The 18083-nt window shown below is 56.9% G+C and overlaps 1 protein-coding gene across 1 annotated transcript; it reads right to left on the bottom strand.

Annotated features, from left to right (window-relative positions):
• Positions 1–309: 309 nt before the first annotated feature.
• Positions 310–17865, bottom strand: SERINC2 (serine incorporator 2). The gene is made up of 10 exons (XM_037057243.1): positions 17735–17865; positions 9577–9738; positions 8579–8769; positions 8038–8117; positions 7437–7574; positions 6340–6509; positions 4545–4635; positions 4088–4217; positions 1805–2011; positions 310–881 (listed from the first exon to the last, which is right to left on the bottom strand). The coding sequence occupies exons 1-10, from the start codon at positions 17771–17773 to the stop codon at positions 746–748; spliced, it is 1344 nt and encodes a 447-aa protein (XP_036913138.1). The 5' UTR covers positions 17774–17865; the 3' UTR covers positions 310–745.
• Between the last annotated feature and the right edge of the window lie 218 nt (positions 17866–18083).

The raw sequence follows: 18083 nt of genomic DNA, 5'->3' as shown, positions 1-18083 counted from the left end.
CAGCCCCCACAGCCACCTTGAAGGGCCCCCTTCTCCACTGTGACTCTGGCCTCACCACCCCTCATGTGGCCACTGCTCCAGGCCCCCCTTTCCCGACCCCTTGAGTCTCTTTATTCAAAGCCCTTCCTTCCTCTGCAGGCTCTAGAGCCCCAGGCCCCAGACTCCCACGACCCAGAGGACACAGCCCAGGCCCCTCTGTCTGGCCATTGAGGCCCCTGGTGGTCTGGCCCCTCAGCCCTGACATTCCGTCCCCAGCCACCACACTGGCCCCACGTTGGCAGGGACCGCACTGAGGGCAAGGGGGCGGAGGACATGGAGGCACACGCTGCGGCTTCTTTATTGGGCAAAGTCTCAGAGACTCTGTAAGGCACGGACTCGAGGAAGGCGAGGGGCCCTCTGGGGATGTGGTCGGGATCACAGTGCCGTGGTGCTGGGCACCCTGCTGCTGTGAGCGGCCCAGAGTGGCCAGAGCATTTCCTTCAGGTCCCTCTCCTGGGTCGCATGGGAACCAAGGGCCTTTTCCTCCAACAAGGGGATGGGGATAAGGGGAAGGAAGAGGAAGCCCCAGGGTCCAGGGCCGCCGAGAGTAAGGCTCGGGCGTGGGCCTGGTGCTCCCCACCCCTGAAGGCACTAAGAACCAGGCGCCCAGCGGAAGGGCAAGTGCTGGCAGCGGCGTGGGGCAGCCTGGCTGACGGTCGCTGAGCCCGAGGCAACGGGGGGGGGGGGGCAGGCTGCAGGGGCTGGCTCAGCTGAAGTCACGGTTGGGCAGGAGGAGGGGGGCGACCAGGGTCCACAGGTAGAGGAGCAGCCCGGCCCAGCTGGCACAGATCTTCACCCACACGGCAGCCCAGGTGCTGACCATCCTCCGGGTCTCGCCGGGTCTGGAACACATCACCACCCAGTGGGCCCGGTCTCCGACTGGACCTCCACCCTGGCCCTGACTTCATGATCCGGTTGTGACCCTTGACTTTGACAACTTTGGTTCTTATCCTATAACTCCAGTCCCCATCTCTAGTGTTTTGGACACTTGACCTTAAGACTTTAGACACAACTCTTGACCTTGTACTACAGACCTGACCCTGTCTGACCTCAGTTCCAACCTTAACCTCAGTCCTTGATTATAATATTGTGACCTGACTCCTGGTCTCTGACTTCGGAACCCTAGGGCCCTGGGCCTTAGACCTGACCTCTAATCTGGACTCTGACCCTCAACCCTCTAACCCCGTTTCTGACCCCTGGTCTTATGACCACAGTTTTAATATCTGACCTCAATTCTGACCCTTAACCCTGTGACTCCAGTCCTGGCCCTGGCCTTGCTCTTAGCCCCTTGACTTGGCAATTTCACTCCTTGCTTTATGGCCTCCTGACCCCAATTTTAATCACATGACCAAATTTGTGACTTTATCTGGCCCAATTCCAACTCTTGGCTTCATTATTCCTATTCTTAGCCCTGTGACTTTGACTCTGACCTCTGCACCCTCACCCTAACCCACCAACCATGAATCCCAGATCTGACCCCGTAAGCCACATGGCCACATCTGCTCTATAAACCCAGTCTGCCCTGCGTAGGCCCAGCCCTGGCACTTGTGACGGTGCCAGGAGCTGAGCTGTCACTGGCAGGGAAACTGGGCCATGGATGGGGCAGGCGCCACGGAGGGTCCTAGATAGACTCCTCCATGCCCAAGCCATGAGCAGGCATCCAGAAAACCCCAGTGAAGAGCCAGAAGAAAGGAGATATGCGCCCCTCCCCGTCCCCCCGCCAAGGCCCCTCGGGCTCCGCCGTGCCCGGCCAGGCTGCACGCACCTGTACCAGTTGGTGAGTGTCATCATGGAGTGCAGCGAGGCCAGCACCAGGCAGAAGTGGAAGAAGGAGTAGCTGTAGGTGACACCGTCCTGCTCGTTGTCATAGGCACGACCCACCTCCTCCTGCTGCTGTGTGGCCTCCGCGATGGGCGGGCACTCCTCAGTCCGCATCAGGCTGTTCACCTGCCGGTGGTCAGAGGAGCGAACACTGCAGGGGAGGGAGTGGGGCAGTCAGGGCTGTAGCCTCCAAGATGGGCAGGTGCCAGGGGGCCTCCTGAGCCAGGCCCTGGAGGCCACAACAGTGGGCACAGTGGTCTAGAGCCTTGGGGGCCCATGACCTGGTGGTCAGTCCTGCGCCCAGGAGCTAACAAACTGCTTTGACTCTCAGCTCTACTCCCACTTCCTGTATGAACCTGGGCAAGATACGCAACCTCTCTGAGCCTCTGATTCCTTGTCTCTAAAATCAGGTACAAGACGTCCTCCCATACAGGGTTGCTGGGAAGACTAATGGAATAATGATGTAAAGTCCCCGGCACTGTGCGTGGTACCGAGTATAAATAAATAAACTACCACTGTTATTCTGGTTGTTCATTCGCCAGCACTGCAAAGCACCATACCAGGTACTATAATTATTAACAATGTTGATAATTAACAATACTCATTTGCTGTTAAGTTTGTTTTCCTTTTATTCGTTTTAAGTAAGTGGTTTTACCAATGACCTCTCCTCCATGTTTATAATTTTTAAAAGAGTAAGAGTAACAGGTTTTTTGGTCACTGCTTTTCTCTAATGAGGTCTGACGTTGTGCACAGTGAACAGTCTGAGGCACACATACAGTTTGAAGCCCAAAGTTGCTGAGCTGCGGTCGAGCCCACTCACCAAAACACTGTGTACGCGTGAGCGCACACCTGGGAGAACTCACTGGGCGAAAGCTGCTCCTGCTCCTTTGCCTCCTGTGTTTTAAGCTCTAGGAACGCACAGCCACGCCCCCACCCTCCCACCCCGCTCTCGGAGGTGCTGCCTGGTGACCTTAGGCCAGAGAGGTGTGAGTATGAGAAGCATCCGGAAGCACAGGAAGCCTGGGGGGCGGGGCTGGGGCAGGACGACAGGCTCCAGCCCACGGCCACTGGGTGCCCACGGCCTCAGTCCAGATGAGCGGTCCCTCACTTCCCGATGGGATGCAGGTGATGGGGCCTTTCCAGATTGAAAACGGAATCAAATGTGGTGACGAAGGCCAGAGATGTTTGGAAACTGCCCAGACGTGACTTGGAGAAAATGTTCTTAGAAGACCCAAACAAAACAAGATGTGAAACAGCCTCAGAATGTCCCAGCCCTGGGCCCAGAGATGGGGTGGTGCCCCTGGAAGAGCAGGGCAGGGGCGCCCTCCAGGGGATAAAAGGCAGACAAAGGAGGCAGCCCTGGAGGAAAGCTGGGCCGAAGAGAGGCAGCAGAGTCTGCCAAATTCAGGGTAAACAGAAAGAGGCCTGGGCGTCCATGGAGTGACGCCTATGAAACAGCCACTCACACCCAGCCGTGCAAAGGTTCAGTTACTTGCAACAACAGCAAGCAACTTCTTTGGTGCCTGCTACTGGTCAAGCTCTTTTCTAAGTGCCTTATACCAAGTACTAACTCACCTATAGCCCTGCAACAATCTAATGAGGTAGGTACTATTTGTATCCCTATTTTACAGACAAGGAAACTGAGGCACAGGAAAGTTAAGTGACTTTTACAAGATCACACGGCCAGTAAGTGGCAGTGCCGGGTTCATGTGCAGGCAGCCAGGTTCCAGAGTTCACGCTGATAGGCGCTTGCTGAGATGCCCCTTTAAAAATAGTTGTCATGTGATCTTAAGAATGAGCGGCTCTCTCTCGGATGAGCCCGTGGGGTCCCAGCCATCCTGGGCATTGGAGGTTATCGGTCTCCTTTTACTAAGGAGGAAACGAAAGTTCAGAAAGGTGAAGCCACTTAGCCCAAGGCCACCCAGCAGGTGAGTAACAGAGCCTGGACCCACTGGCCCCAGTCCAGGCTCTTTGCCTGACCCCATGGTTGCCGGCACCCAACTGAGCTGGGCACATAGCAGCCCAGAGTGCAGGAAAGGGCCCTGGGCCAGGAGGCAGGGTTCTGCCCCGCCCAGGCCGCCCAGTCACACTGTGTCCTCTGAGGGACTTCCCTTCCCCATCAGCACAGCGCAAGGGCTGCGCATGCTGCTTCCAGCCTGGTGTCTCGGCTCCCACATCCTCCCCTCACTTCTGGCTCTGGGTCCCCACAGCCAGACGCCCACCATACCTGATGAATAAAGTGCAGAGGATGAAGACGATGAGACCCACGATGCTTGGTGCATCCCACCACTGGGTCACGAAGCCCTCGGGGCCAGTCAGGATCGTCCCGTTGTCAAAGTGGGGGTTGCATTTCTGGTCTGCGGATAGGAGCATGGTCACCCTCAGGCCACAAGGGCCAGGTGCGAGGGCCAGTTAGCCCAGAGGATGGGCAGAGGGCCACCCCAAATGGATAGGCAGACAGACTCACAACCCACCGTTCCAGTCCCAGCGACAGAGAGCGTTAAGCAGATATAATGAGAGACAACTCTGGAGACAGACGGGGTCCTCCCACTTCCCTGAAAGACTAAGCCTCAGAATGGGCTGAGCTGGGGTGTCCCTGTCACCTGTGAGGCCCCCAGCCCCCTAGAGGGCTGTTCTAGCCCAAGAACAAGGCCAGGCCTCCTCGAGCCTGGGCCTGTACTCACCGGGGACATTGGACAGGGCCAGCCAGGTGACGAACATGGTGTAGAGCGTGACAACAGAGGCCTGCAGCAGACCCGAGTTGGGCTGGCCTTCCTGGAGAGAAAGGTCCCTCAGTAGAAGCCCTGCCAGACTCGGAGACGCCCCCACTCAGCCCACAAGGGCCCCTCAGAAATCCCCACCACCCTGGGGCCAGGCATGCCACAGCCTTTGGGAAAACACCCCCCCCAGGCCACCCACTGTCCACCTAGCCTGCCCAGAGGTGGAGTCCTAATTCCTTCTCCTAACAGGTTGCCCCCTTGCTTTTCTGCTGAGAACCCTGCAAGGGGGGAATCCCTTTATCCTCTGAATTAAAGCCCCCCTTGATTTGTCTCACCTGCATCTTCACCTGACGCCCACCCACCCATGATTCTCCCTGCTGACTGCACAGGGCCACAGTGGTCGCCTTGTGGTCTGTGGAATGTGCCGCACCTTCTCCCACCCCAGGGCCTGTGTTCTCACTGCGCCCTCTCCCTGACACGTTCCTTCCCGCCTCTCTGCACAGGCAGCCCCTCTTTAGCTTTCAGGCCTCATCTCAAACAGGCCCTGAAAACCCTGCCTAGGGCAGCCCCCTCTTGGCTTCCCACCCCACACTCATCCAAAACCACCTGCCTTTGCCTGGTCTACTGGTCGTTCTTCCCCACCTTCACCACACGCACACTTGAAAATGAGGATCTAAACTCTGTAACGGCCCAGGCTCTGGAGCCAGACTGCCTGGGGTCGGTCCCAGCTCCACCCCCTATAGCCATGTGACCTTAGACAAGCCTCTTCACTCCCCTGAGCCTCTGTCTCCCGGTCGGCAAAGAAGGGGCCATGATGGTACAAGGACCACCCAACATGACAGAGGTCATTAACTGTCAGCTGGTAAGCTTACTCTTCCTCCTCTTCCTCACAGTTGTATCCCCAATATTGAAGGGTGCCTTACACGCAGTACGTGCTCAAGAGGCATTTGCTGCACGAATACTGATCGCTGTGTGACCTGACACAGAGGCATCACCCTCTCTGGGCTTTAATTTTCTCGATGGGAAATGAAGGCTCTGACCAAAAGGAAGGTTCCAAAACTTTCTGCTAAAGACCCCCAAAGACTTCCTAAGCTATCTTTGAAACCCCTGGGGGGCTGAGACCCTGAACTGGAAAGAACCACTGACTCTGAAGGCTTTCTTTCTGAAGAACAGACAATTACTTGGGAGCTCCAGACAGCCTGCAAGTGGAAACTGCCGAATTACACCGCCTAACACCACCTCTTCAGGTGTCTAAGAATCCCCGCTCGGTAACCTTCCCTAACATTCTCCCAATTTACATAAAAACGACAATAAGGATAACACGAGCCAATGTCTGATGGGTATTTACAGGACAGGCACTGTTCTAGGTGTTCACAAATACGACCTCAATCCTGAGAATAACTCCACACAGTGGGTACTATATTATTACCCCATTTTACATCGGAGAAGAGAGAGGCACGGAAGGATTAAAGCCCTTCCCCCAGAGACACCTCGAGTGTGGACATGAGAGCCAGGGTTCTCACCCTGAGAGCCCCTAGCCCTGCACAGAGACAAAGGGTGGCAGGGAATGGCTCAGGAGTGAAGCAGGTCCTCTCATTCCCCTGCCCACCCCTAAGTTGCCCGGGAGGCTGACAGGGCGCCCACACTCTCAGCTAAGCCTCGGTGACCGGCAGCTGTGTCCCAGGACTCCAGGGTTCCCACAGGACGTCCACACCCCAGCGGGCCTGGTTTCAGGCCGCACGGAGACCGGTGAGCTCACCTGGACCTTGGGCAGCACGGAGATGATGGAGACGCAGATGCAGAGAGTGAGGTTGAGGCTGATGAAGACCTTGCCCTCGGAGCAGGCGTTGGGCTGGGTGTAGTAAACGAAGAGCAGGGTCACGGCCATGATAGACAGCGAGTAGAAGAGCAGAGTGAAGGAGAAGAGGCCTGCAGGGACAGCAAGCAGGGCGGTCAGGAGGCCCGGGGACTCCCGCTCCCTCCAGGGCTCTTGTTGGGCAGCCTTGACTTGAGCCTCAGCTTTGTCATCCAGGGAATGACACCCTTGCCTCCTGAACTTGTATCACTCACCAACACCTTTGTGAGTTTTTGCCCCATCCGGAACTAAACTGATTCACTCTTCATACTAGAATAACCGTGCAAATACAAGCAATGAAAACAAAACAGTCCCAACTGAACTACAGGGGTGGTGATTCGCTCTGTTGGGGAGACCGTCCAGAGAGGCACAGAAACCAACCGGCACCTCGGTGAGCCTCTCTTAGAGGGACTGAGGAGAAAGAGAATTGGACAGGGCCCCTTTTTGCCAGGAGGGTTTCTTTTTCTTTCAGATTAGAGACATTAACTCTTTTCTAATATTTTATTATTCTTAGAGAGGGGGAAGGGAGAAAGAGAGGGACAGCAACATCAGTGCGTGAGAAACATTGGTTGCTTCTCGCACGCCCCCTACTGGGGGCTTGGCCCACAACCCAGGCATGTGTCCTGCCTGGGAATCGAACTGGCGACCTTTACGTTCCCAGGCTGGTGCTCAATCCACTGAGCCACACCACCCAGGGCTGCCACTGGGGATTCAATAACCAAGTGTCCTTTGAAGTTTGGTCTAGACTGGCCATGTGTGGCATATACCAAGGAAGTGCTGAACCAGACCCCTCCGGGGCCTCTCCAGTTCCTCTCTCCTCTGATCACCAGAAGTCACCCTGGCATCAGCTGCCCCTGCCCACACCCACCCCCTCCCTCCAGGTTCAATGCCTGCACTGAGGCAGGGGCTGCTTGAGATTCGCTCCAGGATTTCATCAAAATTCAAAGACCCCCGATTCCTCCGGCAGCTCAGGACTGCCCGAGGAGGCCGGCGGCACTGACCTGCATACCAGGCGCGGGAGTCGCGCTCCTCAGCATTGCCCAGCCACTGCTGGTTCCAGGAGTGAGCAAAGTCGATGAGCAGTGCCAGCTGGATGAGGATGAAGATGAAGGAGCCCACGACGCCAAAGTAGAACCAGACTGGACGGGGAGACAGGGGGAGAGGCAAGCTGGTCTGGCCACGGGGTGAAGCCTGAGCTCCAGGGTGCCCAACCCATCAGGCTCCCTGGGAGTCCTGGGGCACGCCCCTCCCACACACACACTGATCATTCAGCAGTCCTGTGCGCCACGCCCTGCACCTGGGACAAGGAGAAAAAGCAAAGTCCCTGCTCTCAGAGAGCCCCTAGCCCTGCACAGAGACAAAGGGTGGCAGGGAATGGCTCAGGAGTGAAGCAGGTCCCCCCATTCCCCTGCCCACCCCTAAGTTGCCCAAAGGCCACATGGCCAAGCACCAGAGCGCTGTGTCCTGACTAGGAGCTGAGGACCCAGTCAGCAGCCCGGGGTGTGGGCCCCGGGGCCAAGAGCAACCCCTACCAGTTCTCCTCCCTCAGGAACCCCACGCGCCTCCTGGCAGCTTCCAACCCTCCCCACCAAGACCACCTACTGTTGGAGAAGGAGCCATCGGGGATGTAGAAGGCGCCCACGGTGATGCCCACAAAGACCAGAAACTTAAAGAACCAAAACCTGTGGGGCAGGGATGAGGACAGACGAGAGAGCCCTGAGCAGGGCTGGAGGGACAGGCCCGACCCCCAGAACCTCACCCCCCAAAGAGCAAGTCCCGGGAGAGGTGAAGAGGGACTTTTCTGATGGTCTGGTGGGCACAGGAAGTCTGTCCTGGCCCTAGAAAAAGCCACAAGGGGCAGAGGGAAGGACCAAGTGGGGCTGAGGGTGGCCACCGGGGTTCTGGCCCTTAGGTACTGTGTCCCTAAATGCTGTGTGGGCTTGGCATGCTGTTGCCCTTTCGGAGCTTTATTTCCTCCTATTTCCTCCTCTGAGAATTGGAAACAGGTCAATGAGCTGCCGGCCGTGTTGCGCCCTCCCGCCTCCTGAGTGTGAGGGGCAGTGTCTGGAGATGTCTGCGAACAGGGAGGGGGCGGACGGGACACCACCTCGGGAGGGCCGGAGACAGGCGGGCCCGCCCTCACCCGTTCTGGACGGCGGCCCTGGGGTCGCGGCTGCTGCGCACACAGAGCATGAGCAGCATGAAGAGGAAGAAGAAGGCTGCCGTGGCGAAGCACATGCGGTAGGCAGCGCGCTGGCCCAGCAGGGAGCTGCAGTCAACGTGGCTCAGCCGGACGAGGGGGGTCCCGGCCCCCTCCTCACATGCCCAGGGCAGCTGTGGAGACAGACGGAGCAGCCTCATGGCCCCACCCCACCCCGCTCTGCCCTGCAAGGACTGATTCTGCCCAGGCCTGCCCCGAGGGAGGCTCTCCCAGCAGGGCTGGGCCAGGATGGAAGCAGGGCCTCCCACTTCTGGGGCTGAGGTCCTAGGAGTGCCCTCCCACCCCCCCGAGCAGGCAGCCGGTCCAGTTACATCTTGTCACTATTGGTCTGTTCCCTTGTCATCATGCCCACGGCCCCAGGAATGCATGCCACTGTCTAAAGCATGATTTCCCAAAGTGCTCTCCACCCCCCACCTACACCAGGACCCCCTGAGATTCTGGGGAAAAACTGAGATTCTGAGGCCCCTTTACGAGGCCCCAGAACTAGAGTCTCTACGGTAGGTCCGAGACTCTGAATTTCCACACGCCCCCCAGGGGACTCCCACCTTCATACATACTAAAATGTCACAGCCCCTGGCCTCAGTGTTCTGCTGGGTCTCTACTGGGCCATTTGTGACCCACCCCCAAACTGGGCTTGGGCATTAAAGAGGGGAGAGCTTGCCTGGGCCAGTGTCTTAGGGCAATAATGATTCATGTGATTTTCCAAGGGGACCAAGACTTACAAGAACCAGGAACCCCATGTGAGGCTCAAACCCTCCTTCCCACGGGAAGAAACGCATGGAGGGAACCCTCCTGCCCACCTCTTCTTGATCCGCAGGGACCCCAAGCCTGGGGCCCCTAGCAGCTGAGCCTTCGCCGGAGGCCGGGTCCCACAGGCTGCTCCCCCAGGACACCCCGCCCCCACTGCTGGGGCCACGCACCTTGTGGAGCTGCCTCTCGACGCCGGGACTCAGCATGACGATGGACACCAGCACCCCCAGGAAGAGGAAGAACGTGAAGACCAGGCGGCTGATGGTGGAGTTGCGGCTGGAGGGGCAGCAGCCACACAGGATGCAGGGGGCAGAGCCGCAGAGGCAGGATGCCTGCAGGGAAGGCAGGGACGGCGCTGTCATTCTCTGCCTCCTCTCCCCGTCCGTCCGTGCCCAAGCTCACAGCACCCACCACTGCCCATTGGACGCCCCCACCTGGGCACCGAGCCTGCCTATCCGGCACCAGGCAAGTGTGGTTCCGCTTCCCTTTCAAGCCTGAGGGGGAGGCTGAGGAAACCAAGCTTGGAAGAAGCTGGGTCACACACGGGAAAAGAACCCAGATTCAAACCTGGCTCTACCTCAGGCGTCACCAGGGCCCCAGAGAGAGTTGGGCCACACCGTTTCTCACTTACAGGGAATCAGAGCAGTAAAAAATATAAATAAATTTCTAAAAATCCAGAAGACTAGCCCCATCACTGATTAGCTGTGTGACCTTTTCCAGCGCATTCAACCTTTCTGAACCCCAGTTTCCTCTTCTATAAAACAGGAACCAGAAGGGAACTTACTTCTCCCACGGCCATCGTAAGAAGGAACTAGAAGTTTTAACCTGTAACCTCCTCAGAGGAGAATCCGTCCCCTTCCTGGCTTCATTCTTCTCCACAGGACTCACCTCACTACCATCCGCTAAGGTCCATACTTACTCATGTGCGTCTGCCTGCCGTTTCTAGCAGGTAAGTGCCCCCTGGGCAGGAATTTTTGCCCATTCTGCTCACTGTGGTATTCCCAGAAATTGGAACAGGGCCTAGCACATAGTAGGAGCTCAGTGACTATCCGGCGAGTGGATGTCAAGTGTCTGGTGCAGCACCAGACACATGGCAAGACCTCAGGAAAGAGCAGAAAAGCACGTGACAAACACCTGTCGAGTGAAGGCGGGGGATGGAGAATTGTGAGTAGCTGGGGTTTCCCGCTCTGGGCCTGGACGGCTTTGGGCCAGCAGCGGCGGTCTAACCCTTTCCCTGTCTGGGCTCCTCTGCCCAAGCTGGCAGCGGCCCCTTCCCCATCTGGGGCTGACTGACATCAGCAGGGGCCGGTGGCGCCAGCACCCCGACAAGAGCCTCACCCCTCTGGGAGCTGCGTCACCAGCCCAGCCCTTGAGGAAAAGCCCACTTGCGGTTATATCTGCTAAACTGCTTGTCTTTACACCAACAGCGCCCACTCCTCACCCAGGCATTTAAGAGCCTGGACGGGCACAGGCCCCGCCCTCGTGGAGTTTCCGAGGGCAGGAAGGACACTAACGAAGCAGCACACCCATCACGGGAAGCGCTAGGAAGAGAACCTGTGTGCTGCCAGGAGGGACTGATGGGGAACCTAGGTTAGATTGGGGGTGGTGTCACTGCCCTGAAGAAGCAACAATTGAGCTGAGAGCTGAAGGACGAGGAGGCCCTCTCCTGACGGAGGCGAAGAAAGAGTACCCCAGACAGAGGGGACGGAGCCTGAGGTGGCTCCGGGCGGGCAGGAATGAAAACAAGGACCCTGTGGCCAAAACTTCCCGACAGGCAGCGAGCAGTGAGGGGCGAGGTCAGCCAGGCTGGCAGGACCTGGCAGCCACATGCCAAACCCCGGTGTTCACCCAAACAGCAGTGGGCACCCACTCAGGGGTTTGAAGCCAGGACGGACCAGAACAGCCTTATGCTGAATGATCAGCTCTGTGGCAAACGGGCTGAAAGGGGACCTTGCCCTTCTGAGACCCGGCACCCTGCCCTGTGGACTGGTCACAAGGTGTAAGGCACACACACTCCGCTTGAGGGGTACCCGCCTTCCTGTTCCCGCCCCCGCCCCCACCCCCAGACTGGGAAGGCCCCCTCAACTGCTCCTCCTCCCCACCTCTCACCTGCACAGCCAAGGGCATGAATGCTACATGAAATGCTTGCAAAAGGAAACCCTCCCTCGTGGGCCAAATCATAACGGTTCACCCACCCAGCAACTTACAGCCCCCACCCCACCTTTCACGGCCACCTTTTGGAGGTGAGGACACAAGCAAATGCCGTAACAGAGTTTTATAAACCGCACAGAGCATTCTAGTTACCAGACAGGGCTGGCTCTCAGTTCCCACTTTACAGATGAGGAAACTGAGATCGGAAAGGTTACAAAACTTGCCCCACAAGTGGACAGCAGCCTGAGAGCCAAGTCATGACCGCGAGTGGCAGCTTCCCTCGGTGAGGAGCTGCCCAGTGCACGCCCTGTGGTAAGCGCCCTACCCACATGAAGCCTCGCTGACACTATGATGTGAGTGTGCTGGAACCTTCCGTTTACAAATGGGGAAACTGAGACTCAGAGGTAACATGACCAAGGACATACGGGAAGGAAGCTGAGGGGCTGGGATTCCGCTCAGGTCTACCTGCACCAAGGGTTCACTAACTCCCTGACGGCAGTCTGGTTTAATTTCTAAAGACTCCAGTCAGGCAAACAGTGCCGCCGATGCCAGAGAAAACCAAAGGAGGTAGACGGTCACTGACCTCAGGAACCAGCTGCCCACGCACGCGCCTGGGGCAGGGCCCAGCTCTGGCTTGTTACTATTTCAATTGAAGACATTTGAGATGCAAGAAAAGCTGCCCGCCGCAGTCAGGGAGCCTGGCCTTTCAATGCACTCTGTTTAGAGAGCAAATCCAGGTGTTCTCGACACCCGAAACCTCCAGATTCCCGAGGGCCCAGCCAGTAGCCAGACAGACCAGGTCAGGGAGATAAAAACACCTGCCAGCTCCCAGCTGCTTCCCGAGCAGCCCAGGGACATCCACCTCTGGGGTGGCGGCGCCTACGAGCACCTCTTCCTACAGACGTACCAGCGGTGGTGGGCATGCCTGTCCACTCCAAGGCCACTGTGGCACTGTCCACACCAGGGAAATAAAGGGGGAACTGAAAACAGATGCCCAGCAACGCACTGCGGTGCTCCCTAAGAGGGACACGTCTGCTGAATGGAGCAGAGGGGGAGGCGACACTTAAACGGGTGCACGTAACTAAATATACTTAAATCACACCCCCAGACAGTTGGGTTTCTCATTTAAAAATAAAAATGTTCAGTTAAGGAAGAAAAACTAAAACAGGCACAAAGCTCTAGATGTTAGGAGCTTATTAGAATCTCAAGAGTGCAGACACCCGAAATGCCCAGGGGCCAGCGGTGGCCAGGGTACTCCCTGGACGGAGGGAAGATGAAAGTCGCCAGGCCACAGAGCAACCTGGACTAAGGCCTGTGATGCAACGTGCAAGGCGGAGGCCGACTGTGACACCTGCCCCACCAAACGCACTCAGCGGAAAGGCGGCAACGGACAAGCACCAGAATGGTACAGGCCTCAGCACCAGCCAGATTTCCTGAACGGAGAACTCAGAACTTAGGAAGCTCTGGGTCTTAGAGTCTTCCAAGCTGCAAGGTGGCCTCTCCTCTGCTGCTTGCTTACTGTCAACCACAGGGAGCTCACTGCCTTCCAAGGCAAGGAAGACAGCTCTGGAGCCCTGCTTGGTTTGGCGTGGTGGAAACAGGCTGTCACTGAGTCATTCGCACTCTCCTGGTTGTCACCAGAGCCAGGGACGTAGGTTCTTAGAACCATTTCTGGGGCACTGGGTGGGTGGGATAGGCAGCTGAGGTCTGGGGCCACAGTTTAAAGCTGTTTTGTTTAAAAGGAACTGACCCTCCATTCCTGGGTCACACTCAAGAAAACCGAAGGCAGGGACTTGGACAGGTATCAGTGCCCCACGTTCACAGCTGCACGATTCACAAACACCGAAACGTAGAAGCAACCCAAGCGTCCATCGAGCGTTGGATGTGGTCAATACATATGATGGAATATTATTCAGCCTTAAAAAGGAATAAAATTCTCACAACCTGCTGCAACCTGGCTGAACCTTGAGGACCTTAGGCTAGGTCAAATAAGCCAATCGCAAAAATATAATTACCACGTGACTCCACTTACATGAGGTACCTAGAGCAGACTCATAGAAACAGAAAATAGAGTGGCGGTCACCAGGGGAGGGAAGGAGGAATCCTCACTTAATGCGTCAGGAGTCTCAGTTCGGGGGGAGACGGGAAGGTTCTGGAGGTGAGCGCCGTGCACTTAAGGCTCCTGAACTGCACACTCACAATGCTGACAAGGGCCCACTTCGCGGTATGTGTGTTTTACTACAGCAGAAGAATAAAAGGAGGGGGCAGAGAGTTTTCGAGGAAGACTAGTAAGTGAGCTAAGTGAGGAAGGGAAGGGAATTCCTACAAAAGGAATAACGCGAGCAAAGCTGAGAGGAACACTGTATTTTCAGGGTAGCTGGGCAATAAAAGAAGCTAGAAGAGTGACAGAACTGAGGGCCGAGGTCCCTGCAGGCCAGACCGAGGAGTCTGGGTTTCATCCTGAAGGCAAGGAAGGGGGAACCACTGCTAAAGAGGTACAACATCAGATTTGCATTTCGCAAATGCAAATGGGCCACAGGATGGCAGACAGATCAAGGCAGTGGAGTGCAGTGTGTTTGGGAATGGGGTGTGGGGGGGAGCCAGGGCTTGTTTTTGGTAATCCAGAGAACTGATACCAAGGAGAGGTCACATTCTGGAATTCTCATTGTGTGACCTCACCAATAATATTTGCTCCTTCTGACAGTGCCACTCACTGAGACTGATGCCATTAGGCTGGATTTTTGTTAGGTATCTATTCTAATATATATCCTGTTTCTTAACATCACAAGCTTCTCAAAGACTAAAACAAAAGTCAAAGTAGTAAATTTTAGGTTATGTCTATTTTGCCAAAATTAAATAAAAAATGGCCAGGACGGGGTGCACTGTGGAGACTTCTCGAACAGCCCATCATCACGGGCTGAGCTGGCCCAGACCCAGACGAAACACAAGGAGGGGAACTCCGTGCCAAACGACTCCAGCACAGTTACTTCCCCAGCGTGTCGCTAAGAATAGAGAGAGGGCCTAGAATCTTGGCTCCGCCACCAAGGTGCAGTGTGACCTTAGACAAGTCTCTTTTCTCCTCCGTGGGACTCAGCCTCTTCATCCATTAAATGGGCTCCTGGGCAGAGCAGGAAGGTGGTTCGGAGCCCAGGCTCGGCTTCAGGCAGCCTTGGTTCAGCAGGCTTCACCACTTCCTTAAATGTACTCTAGAGAAATTTACCACACGGGGGCGTCACAGAGTGGCTGCTGCGTGCCAGCGTCATGCCAACGATGTCTGGTGTGTTTGTCTCGGTCTCACTGGATCCCCACAATGCACTGAGAGGCAGGTACCACTGTTCTCTCCATTTTACAAACAAGGAGAGAGGAAGGCCCTCACGTCCCGCAGCTGAGAAGAGGCCAAGCCAGGACCTGAGTCCAACCAGTCTGACCCGAAGGTCTTTCACACTCCATGCCCCCACTAAAATACGTATTTGCTCACCATCTGTTGTACTGTGTGCTGGCTTGCCCGGTAATTCCCACTCGCTGTGGGGCCCATCCGTCTTACCTTGTCCAGGACAGGCCTCACCTTCGGTCCAGTAAAATGCTGGTGCAAATGTCTCCTGCTGGAAGGGTACAAAAGTCTCCCCCCACCGCCCCCCACCCCACTGAGGATGCCTGAAAACCCCATACTTCGCTCCCGTTCAGCAAACCTCCATTGAAACAGGTTGTGATGGGTGTCCAGCGTGTGGCAGAATAGACATAACATAAAATTTACTATTTTAACTTTTTTTCTTCAAGGAGCTTGTAGTATATTTCAAGAATCATGACAGATATTAAAATGGATGGCTGACGAACACAGCCCTGATGATATCAATCAATTGTCAGAGGGAATAAACACAGGCTAATGCACACAATGAGGAGTCTAGAGTCGGACTTTTCCTTGGTCTCAGTGTTTTGGATCCAGCCTCCCCACCTGTGAGATGGGAACAGTGTTCACTGCCTCACTGGGGTCCTTGGAAGGGTTAAGTGCAGAGATACACATAAAGTGCTTGCTGTGGTGCCGGGCCTGTGCCACCCCTGGCCAGCTCTGGGCAGTGAGCATGGGGCACACAGGGAGGATGCCATAAGGGGTGGCCTCTGTTGGCAATGCCATCTGTTGAATGGGGTAATTACCTCACGGGGCTGAGACCGCATGCATAAGGGGCTGAGCACAGGGCCTGGTGTGCGGGAGGTGCACAGCAAATGTCTGAGGTCAGAACCCTTTGGGGAGGCCACTGAGAGGAGGTCCCTGGCCAACAGTAGACAGTCACTAAGTGAAACTCGGTTCTACCCTGGGCCAGCTCCCTCTCCCAGGCACCCGGGGTGGGGGAAGAAGCATGGGTTACAAATCGGGTTTAATCCCAACTGCAGTGCCCCGTCCTGTCCCTGTGTGTCCTTAGGCAAGTTGGCTGCCCTCTCTGTGCTACAGTTTCCTCCTCTGGGAACTGAGGTTTGCAACAGGCCTGACAGGTGCCTTCTGGTCTCAGCACGGTAAGATTCGATGAGTCAGAAGCATTTGGCTCAGAGGAAATTCTCCACCCACATTTCCAAGACGATAATAACCATAGCTCCCATTTAGAGAGCGTGCCATTATTTGGGTGGGGCACTTTTTGTCTTCCCCACAGCATTATGAGGGAGGGAGGCAGGGGGGAGGTAGGGGGGAGACAGAGGCACAGGACGTTGGCAGGTCTCCCCTCAACATCCCCTACCCCCAGGCCAGCCCAGCCAGATGGATATCTGGTCCACTCCAGGGAAACTCTCCCTCCCCAACCAGGAAGCAAATTCTTCCTGGCCAGAGACCCAGCCCAAACCTTTATTTCACTGGACAAGGAGGCATCTCAGAGACCAGCTCCTGATTTCTCTTCCATGCACACTGCATGTGCGTGCACACACACACACTTCACCAATGGGGAAACCGAGACCCAGAGACGACAAGAGACTGTCCAGAGACCCAGTCTACAGCCTCTCTGTGCAGATATCATTCTCAAAACACGGCTGTAAAGTACATCTCTAGATCCCCCGGCTCTCACCCCTACCCGCCCCCATCCCAATGCACACAAAGGAAATCGAGTTCTGAGATTCAGCAGCCATCAGACCCCCCTCTTCCTCTCTGCTCCTCTTTGTGTGGGGCAGAGGGGGAGGGGCTGCCTGAATGAGCCTCGGATTTAATGAGGGGAAAAGGAAAAGAAGGGGCCTCTCATCTGGGGTCTGGCTGAAGCTCCACCCCCATGCTGGCTGTAGCCCCAAAACGGAGACTGACTTGCCCACCAGGCCCCTGCGCCTGGCGGCCAGGTACTCCCTCCCCTACACACCCTAACCTCCCCCAACTCTTGGGTCTTCCAACCCTGAACTGGGCCCAGGCGGCCGAGGCAACCCTCAGAACTCACTTAAGGGCGTTTTAGGAAGGCGGACAGGGGCTTCCTCCCCACTCCCCAGTTCGGCTTGGGGCCCAGAAGGGAAGGGATTGGAGAAGCGCCCAGGAGTTAGCCAATGGGATGAGGCAGAGACGGGGACGCAAAGAGACCGATGGGATGGGCGGACAAATGGACAGACACCGATCTGTGGACAATGACAGATGGAGAAGCTACGGAGGGACAAAGACAGTCAGACAAATGAGCGGAGAGAGACAGGTATCAGACAAGTACAAATGGACACACTGAGGCAGATGGGCTGGGGCGGACAGACTGACGGAGAGATTGCCAGAGAGAGGGACAGAGAAGTACCCGCGACAGAGAGGCACAGGAACCAGGCAGGCCACACAAAGAGCGTCTAGGAGAGAGACCAGGGAAAGGCTCACTTTGAGGACGTCTCAAAGTTGAGCGCGGTGGGGCCACAGCGCCCACCCCGGGCTACCGGCCTCAGTCTCCCCAGTTCCTGAGAGGAGCGCCCGCAGAGGGCACTTCCCTCCCCGCCCCGGCGTGCCCCAAACCCTCCCCCGCGGTAACCGGAGCCTAGGACAGCAGCTGTCCGCGGCGCCTGCGGGCAAGGGCTGGGGTTGGGGGTGGGAGTGGGGGAATCCAGGGGCGAGGAGGCAGGGTGCGGGACCAGAAAGACTAGTTTGGAGGAAGGAAAACGAAGAAAGTGGGGGAAGAAGACAGGACAAAAGTGAGCAGGCGGAGTGCGGCGGGTACCGGCGGGGGGGGGGGTGGCGGGACTCACGCAGCTGAGCAGGGAGCAGGCGCCCAGGCAGGCCCCCATTGCGGCGGCGGCGGCGCGGGCGCGGGGCGCGGGGCGTGGGGCGCGGTAGAGGGGCGCGGGCCGCGGGATCCGGTCGGGCTTCGGGAGCACGGGCCTGGCCCCGCCCCGGCCCCGTGGCCCCGCCCCGGCCCCGCCCCACCTGCCAAAGCCGCTCGCCGTTTTCCGGCGGCGCTAGGGGCCTCCAGAGACTCACCTAGGGCAGGTGTACTGGGCGGAACCTGTGGGGAAGGTGGGTGGAGTGGTGATCCCCGCGGCTGCGCGAGCCGCGCAACAGAACCAGATTCCGGCGGGGGCTCGTGTCCTGGTCCAA

Source organism: Sturnira hondurensis, unplaced genomic scaffold, assembly GCF_014824575.4.
Source record: "Sturnira hondurensis isolate 20B ecotype Veracruz unplaced genomic scaffold, ASM1482457v3 Scaffold0009516, whole genome shotgun sequence".
NCBI lineage: Eukaryota > Metazoa > Chordata > Mammalia > Chiroptera > Phyllostomidae > Sturnira > Sturnira hondurensis.
Note: the sequence above shows the minus strand (reverse complement) of the source record. Positions and strands in the feature narration are given on the sequence as shown.